Genomic DNA, 21,531 nt, shown 5'->3' with positions numbered 1-21,531 from the left:
GAGATTTACAAGAGTTAAGCAGAATTTTATCTTCTGCAGCCTTTGCAGGAAGAACAATAGCTATTTTCAATTTTTTTTGCTAGCCTTGCCATTAAGAATGTGCTAAGACACCCAAGTCTTAAAGCAGTATTTATTATTTATTTTTAGTATAATAGTCTATGTGTGTCTCTTTAAATCATTGGTGAGAAATTGTAAAAACTCACATATTTTGCTTTTGTTATGTCTAAAATATAAAGAATGGATTAATGACAATACTAATGGAGTGCCATGTTCCCATTGTTTTGGCTAATAAAAAGCAAGGTATTATTTATGGTGATGATGTTGGAGGTTGATGGTGGTGATGGTGACGATGGTCATGATAGTGCTGATTATTGTGGTGGTGAAATGAGATTGAAAACAACTAAGAATGGAGTACTTCTCCCCAAAGCCTAAAATTTGACTCTAGACTTTGATAGAGTTGAACTAAAGCTTTTACGCTTGTTCTGCTCCATTAAAACCACTTTATTAAAACAAGAGGGGAGTGCCTGCGTGGCTCAGTCTGTTAAGCGTCTGGCTTCGGCTCAGGTCATGATCTTACAGTTCTTGGGTTTGAGCCCCGCTTCGGGCTCTATGCTAATGGCTAGCTCAGAGCCTGGAGCTTGTTTCAGATTCTGTAACTCCCTCTCTCTCTGACCCTCCCCTGCTCATGCTGTCTGTCTCTCTCAAAAATCAATAAAAAATTAAAAAAATTAAAAATAAATAAAACAAGAGGAGCTTTTTTCTATGAAATTAAAAATTCTGACAGTTGAAATAATTATAGTGAGGCCTACTACATCCTTAACTTAATCAAGTGAAGGCTGAATCATTCTGGCCATCTTTATTCAACTGTTATTTGGCAGAAATCTAATTTTGCTTTGATATTTGCTAATGTCCTTTCTGATTTTCTTATTATCAGCAGAAATATTCCTTTCAGGACAATGGCAAATTTCTCACCTTCTGTGAGATGATGTCATCCCATCTGTATGCACACAGACTGATTTCATGACCCTGAGCAGCACCCTATATCCAGGCTTTATTTGAGAAATGACCTCTCTTAGCCCTCTACATCCTGGTTTGAGTAACTCACATTTATTTTCACTTTGATACCTGAACTACAGAGCCTACCAGTGGAATTCTTGCTGGGCAAGATGCCAGGCCAATTGTGTCAGACTTTATTGGAAGGCACCATGTTTAGACAAAAATCCCAAGAGTTGCTGAATCTTTGCAGCAGTCCTAGGTCAACATGAGCTAAGCATAAGAAACATTTTACTTTCAGAAGGTGGGACTGAATAAATGTGGGTATTCAATAAATTCCAAGGAGAAAGAAGTGTTCCTTTTTCCCTCTCATCCCCTGAAGATTATCTGCATGTGTAGTTCTCTGGCATTTCAGAATTGATGGATTCCAGATGGAGTCATAACTTGAACTTACTGGCCATGGCCAGTCTGCCCTTGACCTCCTGCATTTCTGTAGCCCTATGTTCACCAAGAAGAATCCCTGGAATAATAAGACTATCAACCAAGTCCACAGACAGGAAAAACCCTTTAAACATTAACTTCAAAGACAATCATAGTTTGAAAAACACAATGTAAACAGGAAAAAAAGGAGGGTGATTGTAAGCTGCTTGCAATTAGGCACTAATTAGTTTTATCCAGTTGTGTAGCCTACTGGTCCAGTGTTACCACTTGTATCTCCTTTAAATGGATTTTTCAGACTAATTTTTCTTAGTGAAAATAAGCCACAATTTGCAGACTAACTTGTAGTAAAGATATATCATAAATATACACAGATCTAACAAATTGAATTTCTCAATCTCATTTATATTAAAAATGCAGTTAAATGGAAAGTTGGCACCATGTCTGTTTGGCTCATCATTTTCTCCTTACAGGTTAGCACAGAGCCTGGAACATAATAACTATGCAAAAACCACATGTTATTGAATTTATTTATTTTTGTTAATACCTATAACCTCTATTTCAAACACTGTGGAAGTGAATTTATTTTCATTTATCTTACTGAGTGGGGAATATTTACACTAAGAAAATTATTATTTCTTTGATGGTACTTTCTTTGAAGATTAATTCTTATTCTGTAGTAATATAGATGCAAAATGTGGAATTGATTAGACCAGATATATCAACATTCCAGTTACCCCAGGGAATTTTTGTATCCTTTTTGACAATAACTTCCTGATTCAGCATTTTACTTTCAAAAGTCTGTTTTCTGCCATAAAAGTGGAGTGTATGCAATGGAAACTTTGAATAATTGATATTTCCTGTTAAGTGGTGTCCTATGAATCATGGGCATGAGACAAATGATCAATATAGTAGGATCTTGAGTGGTGGCAGACATGAAAATTCTCAGAGCCAAATTACAATTTAGGAATGGACTGTATTCCATCAGTAGTTTTAAGTGCCTGTGACTTACAAGTCATCATATAACATGCAAGGGATATTAAATACTGTAGAAAGTAGTGGAATAATATGAAAGAGATGGTCTTCATCTCAACAAATTATAATCTAATAAATAAGTAAAGAGCAGCAGCCAGGACAAGTTGTGGCTCCAAGACTGTGTTAACTAAATGGAAAGAGACAAAAGGCCCTATCTAGAAACTTTTCCTGAGAACAGGTATATACTGAAGTTCCAGCTTAGGAGACAGAAGCCAGTGGTCAACTTGTAGGAACAAAGTAGGAAGGGGCTGCCTGGTAACCAATGGAGGACAGAAACATGACATTGGCACCAAATTCATTTTACTTTCAGAGAGGATTTACTTCCTCTGCTTTAAAATTCCTTTGGTTCCTTCCCTGTGCAGATTGGGCCATCTAAAGAGCTCTTCCTGGGTCAGAGTCCAGGGAGGGGACTCAAGGCCAGCACAGTTGGGTCTACCAGAGCACTCCTGCAGGTGTGTGGTCCCAGTGAAGTCCTGATCAGAGAGCTCTTGCCATGGCTGACCACCGTGCTGCTGCTGCTGCTCATACAGCTGAGTCACATGGCCAAGTTCTAAACCAAGACCCCCTTGTACTGCATGCTCTGCCTCATGGTCTCCAGTATGGCCAGGGTCATCTGCCTATTGTGCCAGAACAGTCAGATGGTGGAGAACATGAATATCATTAGTTACTTTTTCCAGCTCTTCAAGTACATATAGAGCCTTCACTTTGAGACAAAGGGCTACCAGAAGGTGGAAGTGGGCCATCTCTGAGTCATCATTTTTAACCACCAGAGTGTCCTGAATGTGATAGGCCTCTTGGAGGCCCTCCACAAGTGTTGCACATAGATCACCAAGGAGGCATTCTCTTCCTGGGACCCATAGGCCTGATCATATGTCTCGGGGAAATCTTTATCAACTGGCAGTGCTCCAGGACAAACCAGGACTGTGATGTCTGACATCGGCCAGCTCAATTTTCAGGGAGAACCTCAGAGTGTGGATCCACCCTGAGGACATGCAGAAGGACAGTCTTTCAAGAAATATGCCTTTTACCAGGCAACTCAGGTCTAGGTGCCCATCATTTCTGTGGTGTACTCCACTTCTCCTCCTTCTGTGACCCCAAAAGGAGGCTCTTTATCTCAGGAAAATTCAAGGTGGAGATGCTAGAAGCCATCCCCACCAATGGCCTCACCATGACTGATGTCCCCAGGCAGTGAGGACCACCTTCTTTTACCTGTCTAAGACACCTCAAGAGAATGGACCACATCTGCCCCTAGGCCATGAGGACTCCCTTCTTCCACATATCCAAGACACTCCAGGAGAATGGAGTTACTGCAAGGCCAGCCCAGTAAGCAAGGCCATGGGGCAGTGCAGGATTGGGGGACTGAATGGCTGGGAGGCAAGATCTGGCAAGAAAATGGACAGAGGGACCCTTTTCCAATTCCCAGCCTGCTCCAGCTGCCAAATATCATTGTATCTTGCTCCCGCAACACCCATGGTTTTCATTCAGGCCCTTCCTGTCACTGGCCTCTGATCCAGGCCCCTAATGTCCCCCAGAGGAGAGTTAGCAAGACCCTTCCCAAGTCCTGAGGGCAAGGTCCCTTCCACTCTCATGCCTCTGGGATCTGGAAGTAGCAGTAGGCCTGACAGGGTTGGGCTGAGGTGCAAGATCTCAGGACAAATGGCCAGAAGTAAAACCCTCTGGATCTGACCTGGATCTGCAGAGCAGAGGCAGGCTCCGGGGTTCCGGCCACAGCCTGATGGGACCAGGAACCCCAGTCCTGTGCAACCTGGACTGCAGAGAGCCAGGGTGCAGAGCCTGCAACTCCTGTCCGCTCTGGGGATGATCTCCCGAGTCCCTACCACAACTTAGTTGTTAACTTTTATAAATGAATTCTTAGAGGTACAAGTAAAATAAAAATAAAGTTGTAGTGAAGCCCACAAATCTGCTAAGATAGGAAGCTCCTAAAATCAAGATAAATTGCCATTTCACTATATATGTTTCCTTCTGTTTGCAGAACCACCCAAAGTCACTGTGATGCCCAAGAATCAGTCATTCACAGGAGGATCTGAGGTCTCCATCATGTGTTCTGCAACAGGTTATCCCAAACCAAAGATCACCTGGACCATTAATGATATGTTTATCATGGGTTCACACAGGTACTGGGTTTGTATCACGTTCTTTGTTTTTACTGACTGAAATATTAATTAGAATGAATCAAAAGTTGTGCAAAACTAATGTGACTAAATCCCTATGGTTGAGGGAACTTTGACCAAAATCCACACCGTTTGATTTTCTAAAAGGGCCAGGAAATGTCCTTAAAATAATAAATGATGACTTGACAGAGTTGGATGTCCTGTAGTCTTGAATTTAATGTCAGGACTAAGAGCTTCACAATACTTTGCATTGGAAACATGACACCATAACAGTTGGCTTACCTTTAATAATTTAAATGAGGAAAATAAACTTTCTGGGGGGGTAAAGTAATGTGTAGTTTCCACTGATCTATTAACAGTATGGTCCTGGGATTTAATAGGAGAGAAGAAGAGGCAAAGGACAGAATAGTAGCTCTAATTAAAATGTGTGTAGACATTCTTTGTAATTCCTAGTCACTTTTGCCATACTGAATTGAGATGTATTTTATCTGCTGGATGCCTTTTAAAGACATTGAATCCTTACATACTCAAAGAGCGTAGTGAACATGGGGAACAGAAACAAGGAAGTGTCCAGCTATTGGGCTTCCATTACTCTGGGTTTTGTATGAAGAGGAGAGTATGAGCCAGATTCTATTTCTAGACTCATCACTGACTTGCTGTGTGACAGTAGGCATTGCATCTCTCAGGTTTTCATTTTGAAGAATCATTTAGCATAGCAGTTTGCAGAGTATGATTGCCTGTTTGCGAATCCCACTTCCATTTACTAACTGCCTTTGGGCGAGTTATTCCCTTTGCTCATCTGTAAAACAGAGATAATAATAGTATCTAACTCACTGGGTTGTTATGAAGATTTAAAACATTAATCAACGTAAAACTTCTGGAGCAGTCCCTGGCACATAGCAAGTACTGAATATGTGGCATCTACTACTACTACTACTACTACTACTACTACTACTACTATATTTCTGCTTATAAAATGATGACGTTAATAATTTTTACAATCAGTATCAAAAACATAAATCTAAAATATTTTGTAGATATTTCTAAGGAGGTGCTAAAGTTTCTTCATACTGCTACTAGGGTATTTTCAGTTTTATTTTCTTTTGTCCATAGGTATAGGATGACCTCGGAAGGTACCTTATTTATCAAAAATGCAGTTCCCAAAGATGCAGGGATTTATGGTTGCCTGGCAAGTAATTCAGCAGGAACAGACAAACAGACTTCTACCCTTAGATACATTGGCAAGTATAATCTGTTTAGAAGGCAATTAAAATAGGATGCATATCATATCAAGCAATGTAAAAGTACTTTTCTGAAAATTAATGTTAAGAATGAGTTATAACAAGTCTTATAATTTATTATTTATTTCACACATTGATTAAAACAAATATTGTAACATTTAACTTAAAAGTTCAGGGAGTGGATAGCTTCATTTGTCAGTAGAAATCTTGGACGCTTACATATTGTGGTAGAGTCCCAGATTGTCTACAGTCTATCTTTCTATAGTTTGTCTGTAATTTGCAATATTTTACTTATGTATTAATAAATTCTATATCCTTTCGAGTTTACCTCAACTTCCATTTTATATTTTTAACTTATATTCTGAACTTTATATTTCTATAGTAATTATATATTTATAACATTTCTGTCATTTATCCTGTCTAGATATTATTTCTCTTTTCATCTTCAGCTTTTCCCCTCCAAGCTGAAGCATTTATTGAGGATGCATTTTATGATAATTATTCAATAATATAATATTCCATAGTAATATTTTAATATAAGCATATACTCTAATAATATGTAACAGAATAGAGTATTTCTTTTAATTTGGTCTTGCTTAAACAAATAAAGGACAAGGACATTACATGTTCAGTGTTAGTTTGTAATTGTGAATAATTAATGGCTGGTAATCTACTCTGCCATTCAAAGTAAGGTAGTGAATTTGGCAGTGGAGAGTAAGAAAGATGCAATAAAAATTAAGAATTATAGTTGGTGTGTATAGATGAGGGAGGTAGGAAAAGTGTTGTAAATATTGAACCTGAAAGCCTAGAAAGAAGTGGTCTTATTGATAGAAATGAGGAAGGCACATGGCAAGTGAGTTTGGAAGATTAGAGAAGAAATAGTGTGTTTGAGAAAGGGGGTTGAAATAGATTCTGAATCATAGACACAGATTTCAGTTCATTCACAAAGAAACTAAAATAGTTGATCCACTTACTCACCTTATTAATCATCCAGAGTATCTGAAATTGTGGAATATAAAATGAAAATGTATGTTATGAAGTCCTTACTTCTTGAAAGCCTGCATAATGGGAATGGCTATACATAAAGGAATAGAAGAAAGCAGACAGACTAGTACTATAGTGGAAGGCTGGCAGAGAGGAAGATTAATTCTGACTGGGAATTTGTAAAGATTTCTCAAAGGAGACAGGACTTAGGCTCAGTCTGGAGGAACAAGTAGGATTTGGAGAATTGTGGCAAAGGACATTTCAGACAGGGAAACAGCTTTACAAAAGCAGGAAGATAGGAGAGTGTAGGGGGTGCCTTGGCCTACCAGTGTTGCTCTGTACCTTGTGATAAGTAAGAAAGTGTTGTGGAAAGTAAGTTACAAGAGAAAGCTCTGTACCTGTTTATGATTTTTGAAAGCCAAACTGGAGAATTGTGGAATGAAATCCCTGAAGGCTTTCTTTCTCGAAGAGGGATAACATGATCTTTGAGAAGTTAACTCAATTTTTTTAAACTACCTCAATTGAAATTAGAAAGTCCTAACATGCCCAGTTAAGAGAAAAATGTATGAGTGAACTAAAGCATTAGGCAAAGAAACTTTGAGAATGTATGTATTTAGCATCAAAGGGAAAAAGAGAATGACAACTCTACTTTTTGTAGATAGAACTTTTAACCTTAGACAGCAACCCTCTCTCGGTAGTGAAACATGAACATCCTTAATATCACATAGAAAATGTTACAACAAATTCACCTGCATTTTCCTCAAGGCTTAATTTAGCCAAATCAGCCTTATCAGAGCGCTCTCATATTTTTGTTACTATTACTCTTCTCTCTGTTCCTTTAGTATTACTTATTATTTCTATAAGATGTGTTCACATTTCTAAGATTTTTCTATCCTTATATATCTCTTTTTTTTCATAAAGACCTTTCAATTAATTTCCTAATTTTTTGGACTCTTATCAGAATTATTTTTGCCTAATATAAATTTTGGCCTTAATAAATGATCTCTTTATCACACACATCTATTTATGTACACTTGCATTATAAGAGTTTCTTTCTGTTTATAAACATTGAAAGCACATAAATACTGGGAGATTTTGCTAAACTGATTCATTTAGTGTAATCATAAACAAGGTCCACGTGGCACTGGGCCAGATGTTGACGATTTGCATGTTGTTCTTTTCAGAAGCCCCAAAGTTGATCGTAGTTCAGAGTGAGCTCTTGGTTGCTCTTGGGGAAACAACAATTATGGAATGTAAAACCTCTGGTATTCCTCCACCTCGAGTTAAATGGTTCAAAGGTACATTTCTTAAGTGTGTTCATGTCTGGTTCACTTGCTTTTGTTTTCTCTTTTAAAAAGATGATTTGTTAAAATTTTGTTTTGGTGTGTGATTTTGCAGCCTCATAAAATGTGTTTATGATCTCACTAGAGACAATGGTTCAAAATTCTGAACTCTAAATTTCAGAATTTGACATCTGGTGTGGATTATAGGACCGTGAAAATCAAAGCAGGAAAAATTCGCCTTTGCTAATCCAGCTGAACATTCTCTTTGTTAGTTTAGGATTGTTTCCTGTAGAAAATTGTCCAAGAATTCTCTGTTAACATTTAAAATGGCTTTCCTGATTTCAATTCACTTTTCTTAGAGATAATGGCTGTCACTATTAGAAAGTTTTCTAGATTCCCAGGGACACTTTCTATAAAGTGCTGAAAAAAAGACATAACAATTAAGCTTACAGGTAGTTGTAAGACAGTGTGATGCTTACATCAAGCATGGAAATTTTCTCCCTACATTCATTACAGAAAGATTACACCTTTGGGATTCTGTAATAAAATCACAGTAATGTGTTGTTTGCCTTAGTGGGAATGCAAGCTCAGATGCTGACAGTAGGTATCTGTGTACCGCTTCTGTTTCTGTCTCAGTTCTTCCAATCTGTGAGAAAGAAAAATTCCCGCAAACACTCTAACAGGGAGGTTGCTAGGATTATTGAGATGCTGTTTGCAAAATACTTTTTAATCTTCAGATGAAAAATGCTAAACAGCACAAAGAACTATTGTTATGATTCTGTTTGTTAAATCACAGACATTCCCATAGCAACGGGTTGATGTCATAATCACAAAATTATGAATTCACCTCGGGTTCAAACTCTTGGGAAACATGAGGTGAAAAAGGCTTTATGTAGGACACAAACACATTTAAATAATACAAATCAAAAACAGAAAAACTAGGAGGTAATGCCATTTTCATGGTTTTCTATGTTAAATGATATTTTGTCTTCATGTTTTCTCTGATAAAGTGTTTCTGGATTTGCTTCTTAATTAGGTTTATTTCAGTTAACAAAAAGTATAATTTTGCTTATTTAAAATACTTAAATCTTTGAATTACAAATGAAATAAATAATCAGTGTCGAAGTTACATCTAATTAAATAAATCCAGGGAAAAAAGCGTGTTATATTGTGACCTGCTGACTTCTCTGTCTGTAGATAGCAGAGTCACACAGAATGTCTTTTATTTTCCTGAATTGAAGCTACTTTTCTGAATTATCTTCATGTTAGCCTGGGTCCCGTAAATGGCTTGGAAGGTAAGGAGGAGTTAGGGAACCATGCAGTGACCACATGGAAGATTCTAGAATTGACTGTCTTTTAGTTCTCTCAAGCATAGATGTTGGAGTTCATTGGGCCCACTAAATATATTCAATTTCTCTGTCTAAGTTATGAAACAACAGAGGTAAAATGTGGACATTAAGCACTGACAGGCCATATTAGAAGATGTCCTCCAGGGTTCATCAACAATATGCACAACAGCCGTAAACCCCAGAAACAGGCCAGCTACTGTCCTACCTGTACCAGGCAAGCAATTATTGCATATGCAGAATCTGGATCATCAAAAAAAAAAAAAAAGAAAGTATAGGATAAACTCTAATGTAGACTGGCTCCAGAAAGAAAGGGGGAAGAGGCACCTGGACTCTCATTTTCCACCTCTTCGAGGGATGAGACAATAGGAAGGTTAGGAAAATCCTACCTTATGGAAACCATGGGGAGAAGAAGCGTCCTTACCTTAAAGGGAAGTATAACTTGTTCTTCATACCCTTTTTGCTAGCAATTCTAACTGAATGTAGGTGGTGATTGATTGTGAAAACACATGGGATCTATCCTCAACAAAATTTTAAGTGTGCACTACGCCTTGTTAACTATAGGCACTTTGTTGTACACTAGATATCTAGAACTTACTACTTCTCTTGGATAATTGAAACTTCATACCTGTTGAACAGCATCTCATTTCCTTTGCCCCCAAACCCCTGGCGCCTATCATTCATTAATAAATTAGTAAATTGTATTCCATTCAGACCATCAGAGAAAAGGAATTGCGTAAGTACAAATACCCATCAAAATTTTGGATTTTTCATTTTAGATATAAGCAACATTGAGTGGGTTCAAAAAAGAATCAGAGGCACTATTAAAACATTATATAGAGGATATTTATGGTGAAACATTAAAGAAATTGGATTTTTCAATTTAGATTGGTGGTTCTTAAGAGTAGTTGGGATTCCCTAGGGGTTCCCCATAATTTTTTTCAGGGAATCTCTGAGACTAAAATTATTTTCCCAATTATACTATTATTTTTCTTTTTCATACTCATTGTCTCACAAGTGTATAGTGGAGTTTTTGGAGGGTACAGAAGTGTGATAGCCAACAGAATGAATGCAGAAGCAAATATGAGCACACAGCTGTCTTCTATTAAGCTAGACATTCTAGAAATTTGTATAAATGTGAAACACTACTCATCTCACTAAATTTATCTTATTTTTGGAAAAATAATTAGTTTCTCATAAAATATGTTCATTATGTTCAAGTGTCTTGAGTTTGTTGTAGAATAAATCACACATTTAAATTTTTTCAATTTCTAAAATGCTAAATACAAATATATAAAATCTATATAAACAAACTTCATTAAAGTCCCCAATAATTTATAAGAGGGTAAAAGTTACGGGTCTTGAGTCAAACACTTTTGAGAACCATGAATTACCATCAACTATTTGAAAGGATCTTCTGCCAGGGATAATGATCTCTGTTTGTTAATCTTCACATCCACAGAGACCAGAATTGAATTTAAAGTACAGCATAAAGAGAATGCTCTACAGTGGTAACGATTGTTAAATCCTAGCATGGGTTGTTAGGAAAGCTTGTATATTTCACTCTATAAAACATTCTTCTAATCTTACCTCATATTAGAACTAAATAATCCCTATTTCATGACCATCTCAAAATTCTGTATTTCTCTCTGGCTTCCCAGTGACTAATTCAATAGAAATCAAGAAAGGAGGGATTACCAAAATATAATCAAAATGAAAACTTGACTAAACCAGTGTTTCCCAATTTATATTTTCATTACTGCTATTCTTTTAACATTTTTATTTTGGAAAAAAAATAAAACTAGAGGTCTTGATTTTATTCTGTTGTATCCTTTGACGTAAACAAAAGAAATAAGGGAGAAGTAAATTCCAAAATTCTAAATGCATTTTAGTCCAAACATTCTAATACTTGATGAACAGCTAGGTCACATTGCATTCTCCCTTAGTGGGAGGAAAGTTTATGTCAACATCATCTGCTTTTATTTATGAAAATTTCCCAGAGGCATATAGACACAGCTTTGGTTGCTTCTCTTATTCTCGTGTGGTATGTAGTAGCAAGCTTAAAAGGATGATTTGGGTTTTAAATATTGGAATGCTGAAAAATACTTTATTTTTGGCACTGATGGTGGCTATTGTAATTTTTTTGTTTTCAAATTTATGGCTTCTTTGACCCCTTCTGTTCCCAAAATTACAAAAACAAAAACAAAGAATTGTCTGCTTATTGCCCTGAGTCTGTTGATTGGTCATTTTTATAGTATTCTAGAGGATTACTTGTTCTGGAGTTCTCTTTTTTTATTAGAAGCTAAGAGAGTTACTACTGTGGTTTTCAGGGCACATGGCTAGGGTAGTACGTGACATTTTGGAGAGTGGTTTTTTAGACTTGACATCTGGGCATGCTAGGCACCCCTAAGAGCAATGGCCTTCCAACCTCCAGAAAGATTTTAGGATCCCCGCAGAAAGTTTGATATCACTGCTTATAAAAGTGAACAAAAAGGATGTGGGCACTAAGCTAGCATTAAACATCCAGCAGTAGGTATTTTTTTTATGAAACTGGTCATCCCAGTAATTCCATTCTTGGGAGAGGAGTCACTCTGGAGGAGAGGAAACATAAGGAGAGGCTAACCTGACTTAGAGATTAGTTAAGGCACTGCTTTCTTTCGTAGAGAAATGGTTCTCAGGGGATTGGAGGGGCTGCAAGGACACAGCATCAGGGACACGCAGGTAACTCAGACATAACGAGTTTTTCTGCTGTCATTCTAGCCTCACACTGAGGTCAAATTCAATGCATGTTTTTTCCCCACACATTTATTCCCTACCTGCCTCTTCCAGAAACCTGTAACTCCAACTTCAAGAACTTGATGAATAATACAGATGTAGAAGAGGTATTATAGGAGACTTCTCTAAAACACTTCTCTCTCGCCATTGTTAGAAATTTCTCACCCAGGGGTACCTGGGTGGCTCAGTTGTTTAAGCAGCTGACTCTTGGTTTTGGCTTAGATCATGATATCACTGTTTCATGAGTTTGAGCCCCTCGTCAGGCTCTGCTCTGACAGCGTGGAGCCCAGTTGGGATTCTTTCTCTCTCCCTCTCTTTCTGCCCCTCCCTCCAGTTGCACTGTCTCTCTCAAAATAAATAAATAAGCTTTAAAAAAATTTCTCACCCATTTTTTCTCTCCTACTAACAAGCTCTTCCCTATGGTCTCCAGATAGCTGCGGTCCCTTCTTCCCCAGACATCCTCAGAATGCTCTCACAAGACACTACCTAACTGATAGCATTCAGCAAACCAAAAACCTGGTTATTGACCAAACTAAGATCACCTGTAGTCACCTAAGCACTTTCTGGATTACTGAAATTCGTCCTGCCACAAAGCTGGTAGAAACCTTTTTTCAACCTTCATCTTCCTATTCCCTTCCTACCGAACACGGCCACGGCGACAGCTGCCATCCTTTCCTACTCTGCCCCCGCCCCGTCCTCCCCAGTCCAGCTTTGAAGAGTTCAGTCTTATTTAGGTACATTCACAGTAGGAAGTATCTGGGGCCAGATTTTTGGCTCTTGGTTAGCGCATAGAACTATACAGACTAATAAGTCAGCGTAGTGCCAACAAACACTTCATTCTTTCTTTGCATAAACATTGTTTAAGTGTCTACGTTGTGCCAGACAATTGTATTGTACAAACTTGACAGTCAGTTTTCTTCAGCAGTCTTGAAATCAAACCAATAGCAGAGTAAACTATGTAAATACTTTAGTGTTTAATGTTCTCCCTTTGTTTTGACCTAGGGGATCTTGAGCTGAGGCCCTCAACATTCCTCATTATTGACCCTCTCTTGGGACTTTTGAAGATTCAAGAAACTCAAGACCTGGATGCTGGTGATTATATGTGCGTAGCTGTCAATGATGCTGGAAGAGCAGCTGGCAAGATCACCCTGGATGTCGGCTGTAAGCATCCAGCTCTGACAGACACAGTTGGCTTTTTCCGTGCTAATAACTCTGAAGCGATTGGGTGGAAATGTTTGTTACATTGGAAAATTAGACTTAGCATCTCAGATTATTAATACAATGATGTTGGTAAACATTTACCAAGTGCTTTCTGTATACCATAAATTGTGCTAAGAACTTTTATATGTGTTATCTCATTTAACCCTCATAGCAGTCCTAAGGGGAAGCTACTATAAATATTTCCATTATATAGATAAGGAAACGGAGGCATAACAAAGCTAAGGAACATATCAGTATCACAACTATGGGGGAGCAGAGCCTGGATATTTGAACACAGGTAATCTGACATCAGAGACTGTAGACTTCACTGGTGTATCATCTATTGCCAGACATTTTCATAGCAGGAGTGATCTGTTCTGACACAAAATTGCTAAGTATTAACATCTGGAGCCCAGAAATTAGACTTTGGCTCTTGACCATAACTTGGAGATGTTGATGATAGCAAAGGTAGCACACTGTGCTTTTATTTAAAAATTTTTTTACTAGCAATGATTCCTCAGTGTATAAAATAAAGTACTAACAACAAATAAATGTCGGCCACAATGTGAAGGATACAGCATGTTCATGACCACTGTCGTCAGATTACTCTCTCCTGTGTCTCCTTCTTTGTCTCTCCACGTCATGTTTCTTAAAAAACAATTGACACACAGTGTAGGAACACATGAAATGAAACAGAGCTTGCTTTGTATGAAAAGGAACCTGGCAGCTTAATTTTAACAGATAATTCAAACATTTACATTAGTTAAACTTATAAAATATGACATTTTGTTAAATTGTATTTTCATTTATGTATGATGATTTTCATGCCCCCACTGTGTTTTTTTTTTTTAAACAAATGTTAGGAACTATGTAAAATATGCAGATTTTTTTTAGGATAAAGTAATACAAAACATTTCAGTTCTGTCTTAATTCTTTAAATGAATATCATGGCCCTCCAAGCTTAATATATTGCTTCAGATAAACTAATTTCTTTCCTCCTGGGATCTGCTATGATCCCCTTTGCCCCTGGGCCATCTGGTGAACACTCTGTACTCTTGGTGATTATGCCCTTGGGGTAGAATCGACAGAGCTGCAAATGCCCACAAAGACCACTGTAGAATCTGGGACACAGCAAAATGTGTTTGACTGTGACTAAAGGCTGAGGTTATTAAGAGAAGTGCCTTGGAAATAAGATTCAAATCTCTGAGTGGAGGATATCTGAATCTACCAGTAAAGTTAAAACACAAGGAATGCTTTTAGAAATATAAAGCCCAAAGGAAGAGGGTCACTTGATACAGAATTCGTGTTTCTAAGAAATACAGAAAGTATGGCATTTCAAATTCCCAAATTTTCTAGTTCTGCTTCTTCCTCTTTCCTGCTCAATATTTTATATTGACTCAAAATCCATCTATAGTTGTCTAGCTCTAGAGGAAGAGTAATTAGCCTGAGTAATTGTTCCCAGCAAAAGAGGATTGACGCCCTCACCCCTCTCCGAGATTATAGAAAATCTAAACAACATACACATTTCCTTAGTTGCTGCCTTCCTGATGATATTTTTAGTTTCTGAACTTTCAGGTTCTCTCTGTTTGACTAGCGAAAAATCATGTAAACATCAGGGCTGTTGGTGCTGGAGTAATTTACACTGGATTAGGCAACGTCTTAACTGATGTTTTGTGTATATCCTCATTCCCTGAACTGAATTTTGTTTTATTTTCACTCAAGATTCAAGATCTTCACTCTCTATGACCTTTTCTAAAACAATGGCTTCTCAACTTTTATTCCAGTAATTGTTCTGATGGAGCTATTAACATAAATTCAATTGTTCCCTTACTGTAATCTTGATCATTAACAGTTGTCAGATACCAACATCAGCACCATACATGTATCCATTATTCCTTCTCCTTATCCACCATTAGAATTCTGATCTCCGTGGCTCACAATGTTTGGTTAGAGCTTATCTATCCACACAAAACTATGGTCCCACATCCTAGCAGATACAGGGTGTAATTGCTAAGGCCTGTGGCAATCACAGTTGCAGTGGTATCACTGTTAGGTTTAAAAGCAAACAAACAAAAAACCAAACTTTTCCTCAGATTTATATAGTGGTTAAGAGAATGGGCTTTGGGGAGAGGCTAGGTTTTCCACCTGACTTTTAAGAGTACCTACTTGATAGGTTGCTTGTAAAGATGAAATGAGATATCATCACCCATGTGTGTGCAGCCTGTTATTGGTCACTGCTGTTCATCTGAAGCTGCTTAATGGCACATGTAGCAAATAGATGAACTTCACAAGTTGAATTAACACTTTGATTCTCTGAAGCTTGAAATAATATAGAAATGCATATATAATAGTGGCATAGTACTTAAGATCAAATATCGGGCTTTTAATATGAAAGTGATTGTTTCAAGTTGATGTTCTTTAAAGGGCTTGAGACAATTCAAGTACTATGATTAGTAGTGGTGCATAAAATTCATTTAAGTTCCAAAACTATTGGGCATAAATTTAAGTAGCTTATGACTTAAAAAGAAAAACATACCTTTATTCCTATCTGTAGCTGTTGGACTTCCAGCTTATTTTTGTGGGCCTATTACTTTACATCAATAGTAGATCAAAAAATAATAATAATAAAGCTGTTCAATATTGTTGAGTTATAGCTTCTTGTAGTGAGTCTCCTTTTTCCTGTTTCTCATTATCATGGCTCTGAGTTATGGACATTTCAGGTCAACAGGGAAAGTTACCAGTGCTTTTCATCCCTTTTTAAAAAGAGGTAGTGAATTGTGAAGTCATTTGGAAGAGAAGAAGATTGGCTACATCAAACAAAAAGTTGGCCTGGCAGCGATTTTATTTGTAGCATTCCACACCACTCAGGGTTTGAGTCTTAGACTGTGGTTTTGTGTTTCGTGGTTTGCTAGAACCAAAACAGTGTGTTCAGCCATTTTAGGAAAGAAAATCTCTGACTAATGTAATGCAAGAGTTGCCTGAGTGGGTATACATTTAATTATCACTAAAGGAACTAGAATGACTTTATGTAATAGATTTTAGAACAACATGGTCAATCTGTTTGTGAGTTTTCTATTTTCACAATAATGTATGTACCCAGCCATGTCCATCTCTCAGTGAGCGAAGACAAAGCTGTACTGAGGGTTAACTTTGCAGTTCTCAAGGGGTTTGCACACGAATACCTAGGGGATCACGGTGAGTCCAGCATAATCCTGACAGCCTGTATGCAGAAGCCGAAATTGAAAGTAACAATAGTCTTATTAAATCCTGGAGCTAAGATTTAATACATTAAATATTCAACAATATTTATAACCAGTGATAGTTAATATTTGGGTGATTACTGCATGCTAAATGACTAATAAAGACCAGTTCTTTGACAGCATGAGATAGGAAATATTATTATTATCTCTTTATTGTTCATGGAGAGATTTAGGCTGAGGGAAGTAAAATAGTTTTCCAATTTTATAGACTAAGAAATAATAGAACTGCGTTTTAAAACCACCTAGGGGACTGTAACATCTCTACGCAACACAGCTTCCTCTGAACAAGTCCTGTGTTTTGTACTACAGGCACCACTGCCCCTTCCGTGGCCTCGTTAATCTGTTTACCATCCACCCAGTATAACTCACTTGGAGTTCGAGTTGGCCACCATCAGGCGTGGGAAGTATTTAAAAGGCTTCTTGGCTCAGTTAGGAGTGCTTCATTTTTGAGGTTTCCATGTCACTGATGCTGTCTTGGCTCCTTACCTAGTGCCTGGTACACTCATTTGCCTTGTTTTCTGGTACCAGCTGGATATGCCCTAACCGTTTGCTTGTCTTATGCCTGACACTGTTCCCTAAGCTTCTTCACCACAGATGACTTCTCCTGTCTTAACTGAGTTTTATGGGCACAACGTGAACTCTGCTTATCCTTTTCTAGTCCAGTTCATTCTTGGCTTTCTTACTTCTGAAAGCCAATGTTTCCATCTTGACTGATGGCTTTGTTCTGCTGTGTCAGTAAGCTTGGTTTCCTCTCGAATGTCTGGTCAACCCCAGGTTTCTGCATATCTTTTTGTTCTTCTGAAATTGATTTTCTGCCCCATTTCCACATCTGCCTGCCCATACTCCACATCTAACACATCCAGAGACTTTTATATTTAACCTCTATTTCTCAGAAAACCAAGTGGCTCTGGAATAAATGACTACAGTCACTCCAGAGAAAAGTAACTAGTCCTTTACACCTAGGATAGAAAAACAATAAGCTACCTTATGAATTGTTTTTAAAATATGTTTATCTTGCCTATGATTTTTATATGTCAAATTCCCATATAGGTGGATTAAGAGAAATCTAAACACAGCTACTCTACTTCTTTTTAAAAACATATTACATTGCAGATTTAACTTTATTTTCTTTAGGTTCCGTAAACAAACATTAGGCTTCTGAAATTGCCATGTTTTCTTCAAAAGATCAAGGTTGTTAACATCACATACGCTTACACACATAAACAAATGCACATACCAGATTATCATGGAAGTGTTTTAGTATTGATTTAATCATTCACAGATATCGAACTACCATGTATAATGCACAAAGTACTAAGTTAGCTGCTATAAAAGATAAAATATAGTTGCAAACATAAATTCTCTAGGGAAAATCAAACACACAGTCTAATAAAAGGTTGAGTGAGGCCATTGCCATGAAAGTGCTATGGAGTGAGTTCTGTACCTCACAGAGGGAGGAAGTCCTGTCCATCTGGGAACATGAGAGATGGCATCAAGGAGGGACCTTTTGAGCTGGATTAAAGGATTGTCTATATTTTAATAGCCAGAGATAAATTGCCAACATTGCATTTGAGAAGGATGACTATAACACAGGTACTGGTATGAAAATGGTCAGTCCTTATTTAGAGAAGAGTGAAGAGTTCTGATTGTCCAGAGAATAAGATAGCTGTAGGGGAATAAAGGAAGATAAGGTTGCAAAGTTAGAGGATGTCCTTTAGCCTCAGCTAATAAAGCATTAATGCTGCTCAGGAGACAACTGTGCATCCAAGTCCCAAAATTCCCAATAAGAAAGAAAGAAGTGATCTCTGCACTTTTGTTCACTTGCTAAACACCCTGACTTTGAGCAGTGGTAGGAACTCCTAGAAAAGGGGAGGCTGATACAATGACAAAGAATTGTTACCAGGAGCAACCTGTTTTTCAATCCTACCTCTGTCTGGTCTTCAATTCCATGTAACACTTAGCAAATCTCTATGTCAGTTTCTTTATCTATAAAGTTGAAGTAATAATAGTACTTACTCCATAGGGATACTGTAAAGATCAAATGAGAAAATTAGGGAAAGCACCTTACAACAGTCCTTGCTTTGTAAGTGATACTTGAATTCCTAAGCAATATTTGAACTTGACATTACCAAGTAGCCCTCTCTTGGGCTCCTCCTCTTAGAATCCTTACATGAACAGGTTTCATGAATTACTTTCAGTAGCATTCTATGTATTTCTCCTTGTCTGATGCTTCACACATCATTACTTAGAAGTTCTACGGGACAGACATATCAAGAACCTCATCTATCTGGGCTTGCTGACAGCTTTCTCCTGTATTTCCTTCCCATGTTTTCCAAGTTGTGCCAATACCACATATCTAATTCTTCCTCCTGGCTTCTATGTTTACTTAATTATGTGGATAAATGTAGCCTTTTAATCTATAGTTTATAATTTCTGAATCAGAGTTTAACTCTAAGATATTAAGCTCTCATTCTTTTTTTTTTTATCAAATACTATATTCTATTAATGATTCTCAAGATTAAAAATGCAAAACACCCCCCAAAGGTGAAAGATATTTAGAAGCAAGAATGTGATATAAAACAAAGATGTAATTTAGAATTAAATACTGTTAGCTGGAGATCTAGCGATGTGTTAAAGAATGAGCTCTAGTATAAATTAAGTTTTTAAAAATTTGACCAGTAGGGGGCGCCTGGGTGGCTCAGTCGGTTGACCCTGGGACTTTGGCTCAGGTTATGTTCTCACAGCTCAATAGTTTGAGCCCCACATGGTCTCTGTGTCTGGAGTCTGCTTTGGATTCTTTGTCTCCCTCTCTCTCTGCCACTCTTCCTGCTCATGCTCTGTCTCTCTCGCTCTCTCAAAAATAAATAAACATTAAAATTTTAACACTTTAACCAGTTGGAGCTGAGTTTTGGAAAGTGCCAAAAACATTTCATTATAAGGCAGGCTTATTTATAAGAAAGTTCAAAGATTTGAGCAGTATGACATAAACCAGAATTGAAAAGAATTTTTTTAAATGAAAGATTCTCTTTATTTAAAGTAATCTTGATTTAAATTCCCACTTTTGAATTCCACTGTCTTTATCATTTACCACTTTAAGAAAGTAGTTAAACTTCTTTGTGCCTCTTTTCATTTATAAAGCGAAAAAGAAATATCTGTTATGTCAATAGCAGACAGGGATATTTAAAGGGTAAATTCATAATATTACATGAACAATATCTTGATTCAGATTCAATCTGTTGACAGTTCAGTAATTAGATTTATATTTAATGTGCCTGTACACTATCCCAACAACCGTTTTTTGTTTGTTTATTTTAAATATCTTCCAGCACCTCCAGTTTTCATACAAGAACCTGTTGATGTGTCTATGGAAATTGGCTCAAATGTGACATTACCTTGCTATGTCCAGGGTTATCCAGAACCAAAGATCAAATGGCGGAGGTCAGACAATATGCCAATCTTCTCAAGACCCTTTTCAGTGAGTTCCATCAGCCAACTAAGAACAGGAGCACTCTCTATTTCAAGTAGGTTAAAGGAGATATATTTTATACAAGTGTGCACATGTATTATGCATTCATGTTTTATACACAGGGATTACTATGTTTAAAATAGTGAATTAATCATGCCAACACATTCTGTGTTTGTTGGATTTCACTTTAAAATGGTATTGAACTCTTATATTTTGGAATTGTCATAAATAAATTATATTTTATTCAAATGTATATGATACCATAAAGGTTATGAAGCAAATGTGACTTCATATCTCACTGTTGTGTGTTGCAAATAGAGTTACCTGGGCCTCTAAGTGGATTAGTGATCATGCTTTATTGACTCTGATACCAACTGCTGTATAGAAAGGTAAAATACAAAAATAGTAGTTTGTTAACTTTAATGAATTATTTTTGACCAACAGTATATAACCATAGGGACTCTATACTCTGGAACCTCCTTGATTAAAAATTATATCCACCTGGAGCAGAAGATTTTAAAAAAAAGTCAAATACTCTATCATCCAAAATTTTTTGGCTATAAGCTATTAAGCATTCAGATATTTGTAAATACTTTGTACTTTTTTCAAATAATATTCAGAATGTTTGAATAATGGCAGTAGAGGAATAAAAACATTTAATCAGTTACCTGGTTTTTTAAGAGTAGTTGCCTCTTTGGGGTTATTTTGTAGAAAGCCTTCAGTAAGTGATTTCCATATTTATTAACAATATTAAATGTACCTTGGCCACTTAAACTTCCAAATATGAGCACTTCTGATTAGAAGAGCTTAAGGAATCATCTCTGGGCTGGGCTCTGTGGTGAGGACAGAAGTCATATACGGGGTCTCCCACTCAGGCATTTTCCAACCCACCATCTAAGTGGATGGCCTCAAAAGTACCTACTGGGTCAGATTATGCAGCACCTGGAATGTGCAGATGAAGAAATGCTTTTGATGAGGTGGAAGATAGCCCTTCAAGCTTCACTGCAGGAAAAGACACATGAAAATACTATTTCAGAACAACCCCTCTGCGGGATAAAAGATATGAGAAGGAAAATGGGGGAGGCTTACAGGGTTCTACAGGTGGGGTGACAATAATGATAGAAAAGCCCAGGAAACAAATTAGACCTGAAACAAATCAGTTAGAGGCGATGTAAAAGAGGAAGAATGAGAGAGGGCAGCGCATTGACAAATGGTTGCCCAGCTGTCCCCATTAACTATCTAGAAGGAAAGTAGTGATTAGAAACCACTTATGTATTCCTATACAAATTAGCCCAAGAGTTGATAATATGAAAACTATCTTGGATAAAAACGACATGTGACTTATTAGCCAGATGATTTGATCAATTTTCCTTTGCAA

At 37.3% G+C, this 21,531-nt stretch overlaps 1 protein-coding gene across 1 annotated transcript in view; it reads left to right on the top strand.

Moving 5' to 3' along the window:
- The window catches only part of HMCN1 (hemicentin 1), a 436,837-nt gene that overhangs the window by 195,289 nt on the left and 220,017 nt on the right, over positions 1-21,531 (top strand). Inside the window, exons 12-16 of the mRNA XM_029935183.1 lie at positions 4,460-4,601; positions 5,712-5,839; positions 8,008-8,121; positions 13,230-13,388; positions 20,014-20,208. Of these exons, the coding sequence (XP_029791043.1) occupies positions 4,460-4,601; positions 5,712-5,839; positions 8,008-8,121; positions 13,230-13,388; positions 20,014-20,208 (738 nt within the window). The remainder of the gene's footprint in view (positions 1-4,459; positions 4,602-5,711; positions 5,840-8,007; positions 8,122-13,229; positions 13,389-20,013; positions 20,209-21,531) is intronic.

Source organism: Suricata suricatta, chromosome 3, assembly GCF_006229205.1.
Source record: "Suricata suricatta isolate VVHF042 chromosome 3, meerkat_22Aug2017_6uvM2_HiC, whole genome shotgun sequence".
Lineage (NCBI taxonomy): Eukaryota > Metazoa > Chordata > Mammalia > Carnivora > Herpestidae > Suricata > Suricata suricatta.
This window is presented reverse-complemented; position numbering and strand designations above follow the sequence as displayed.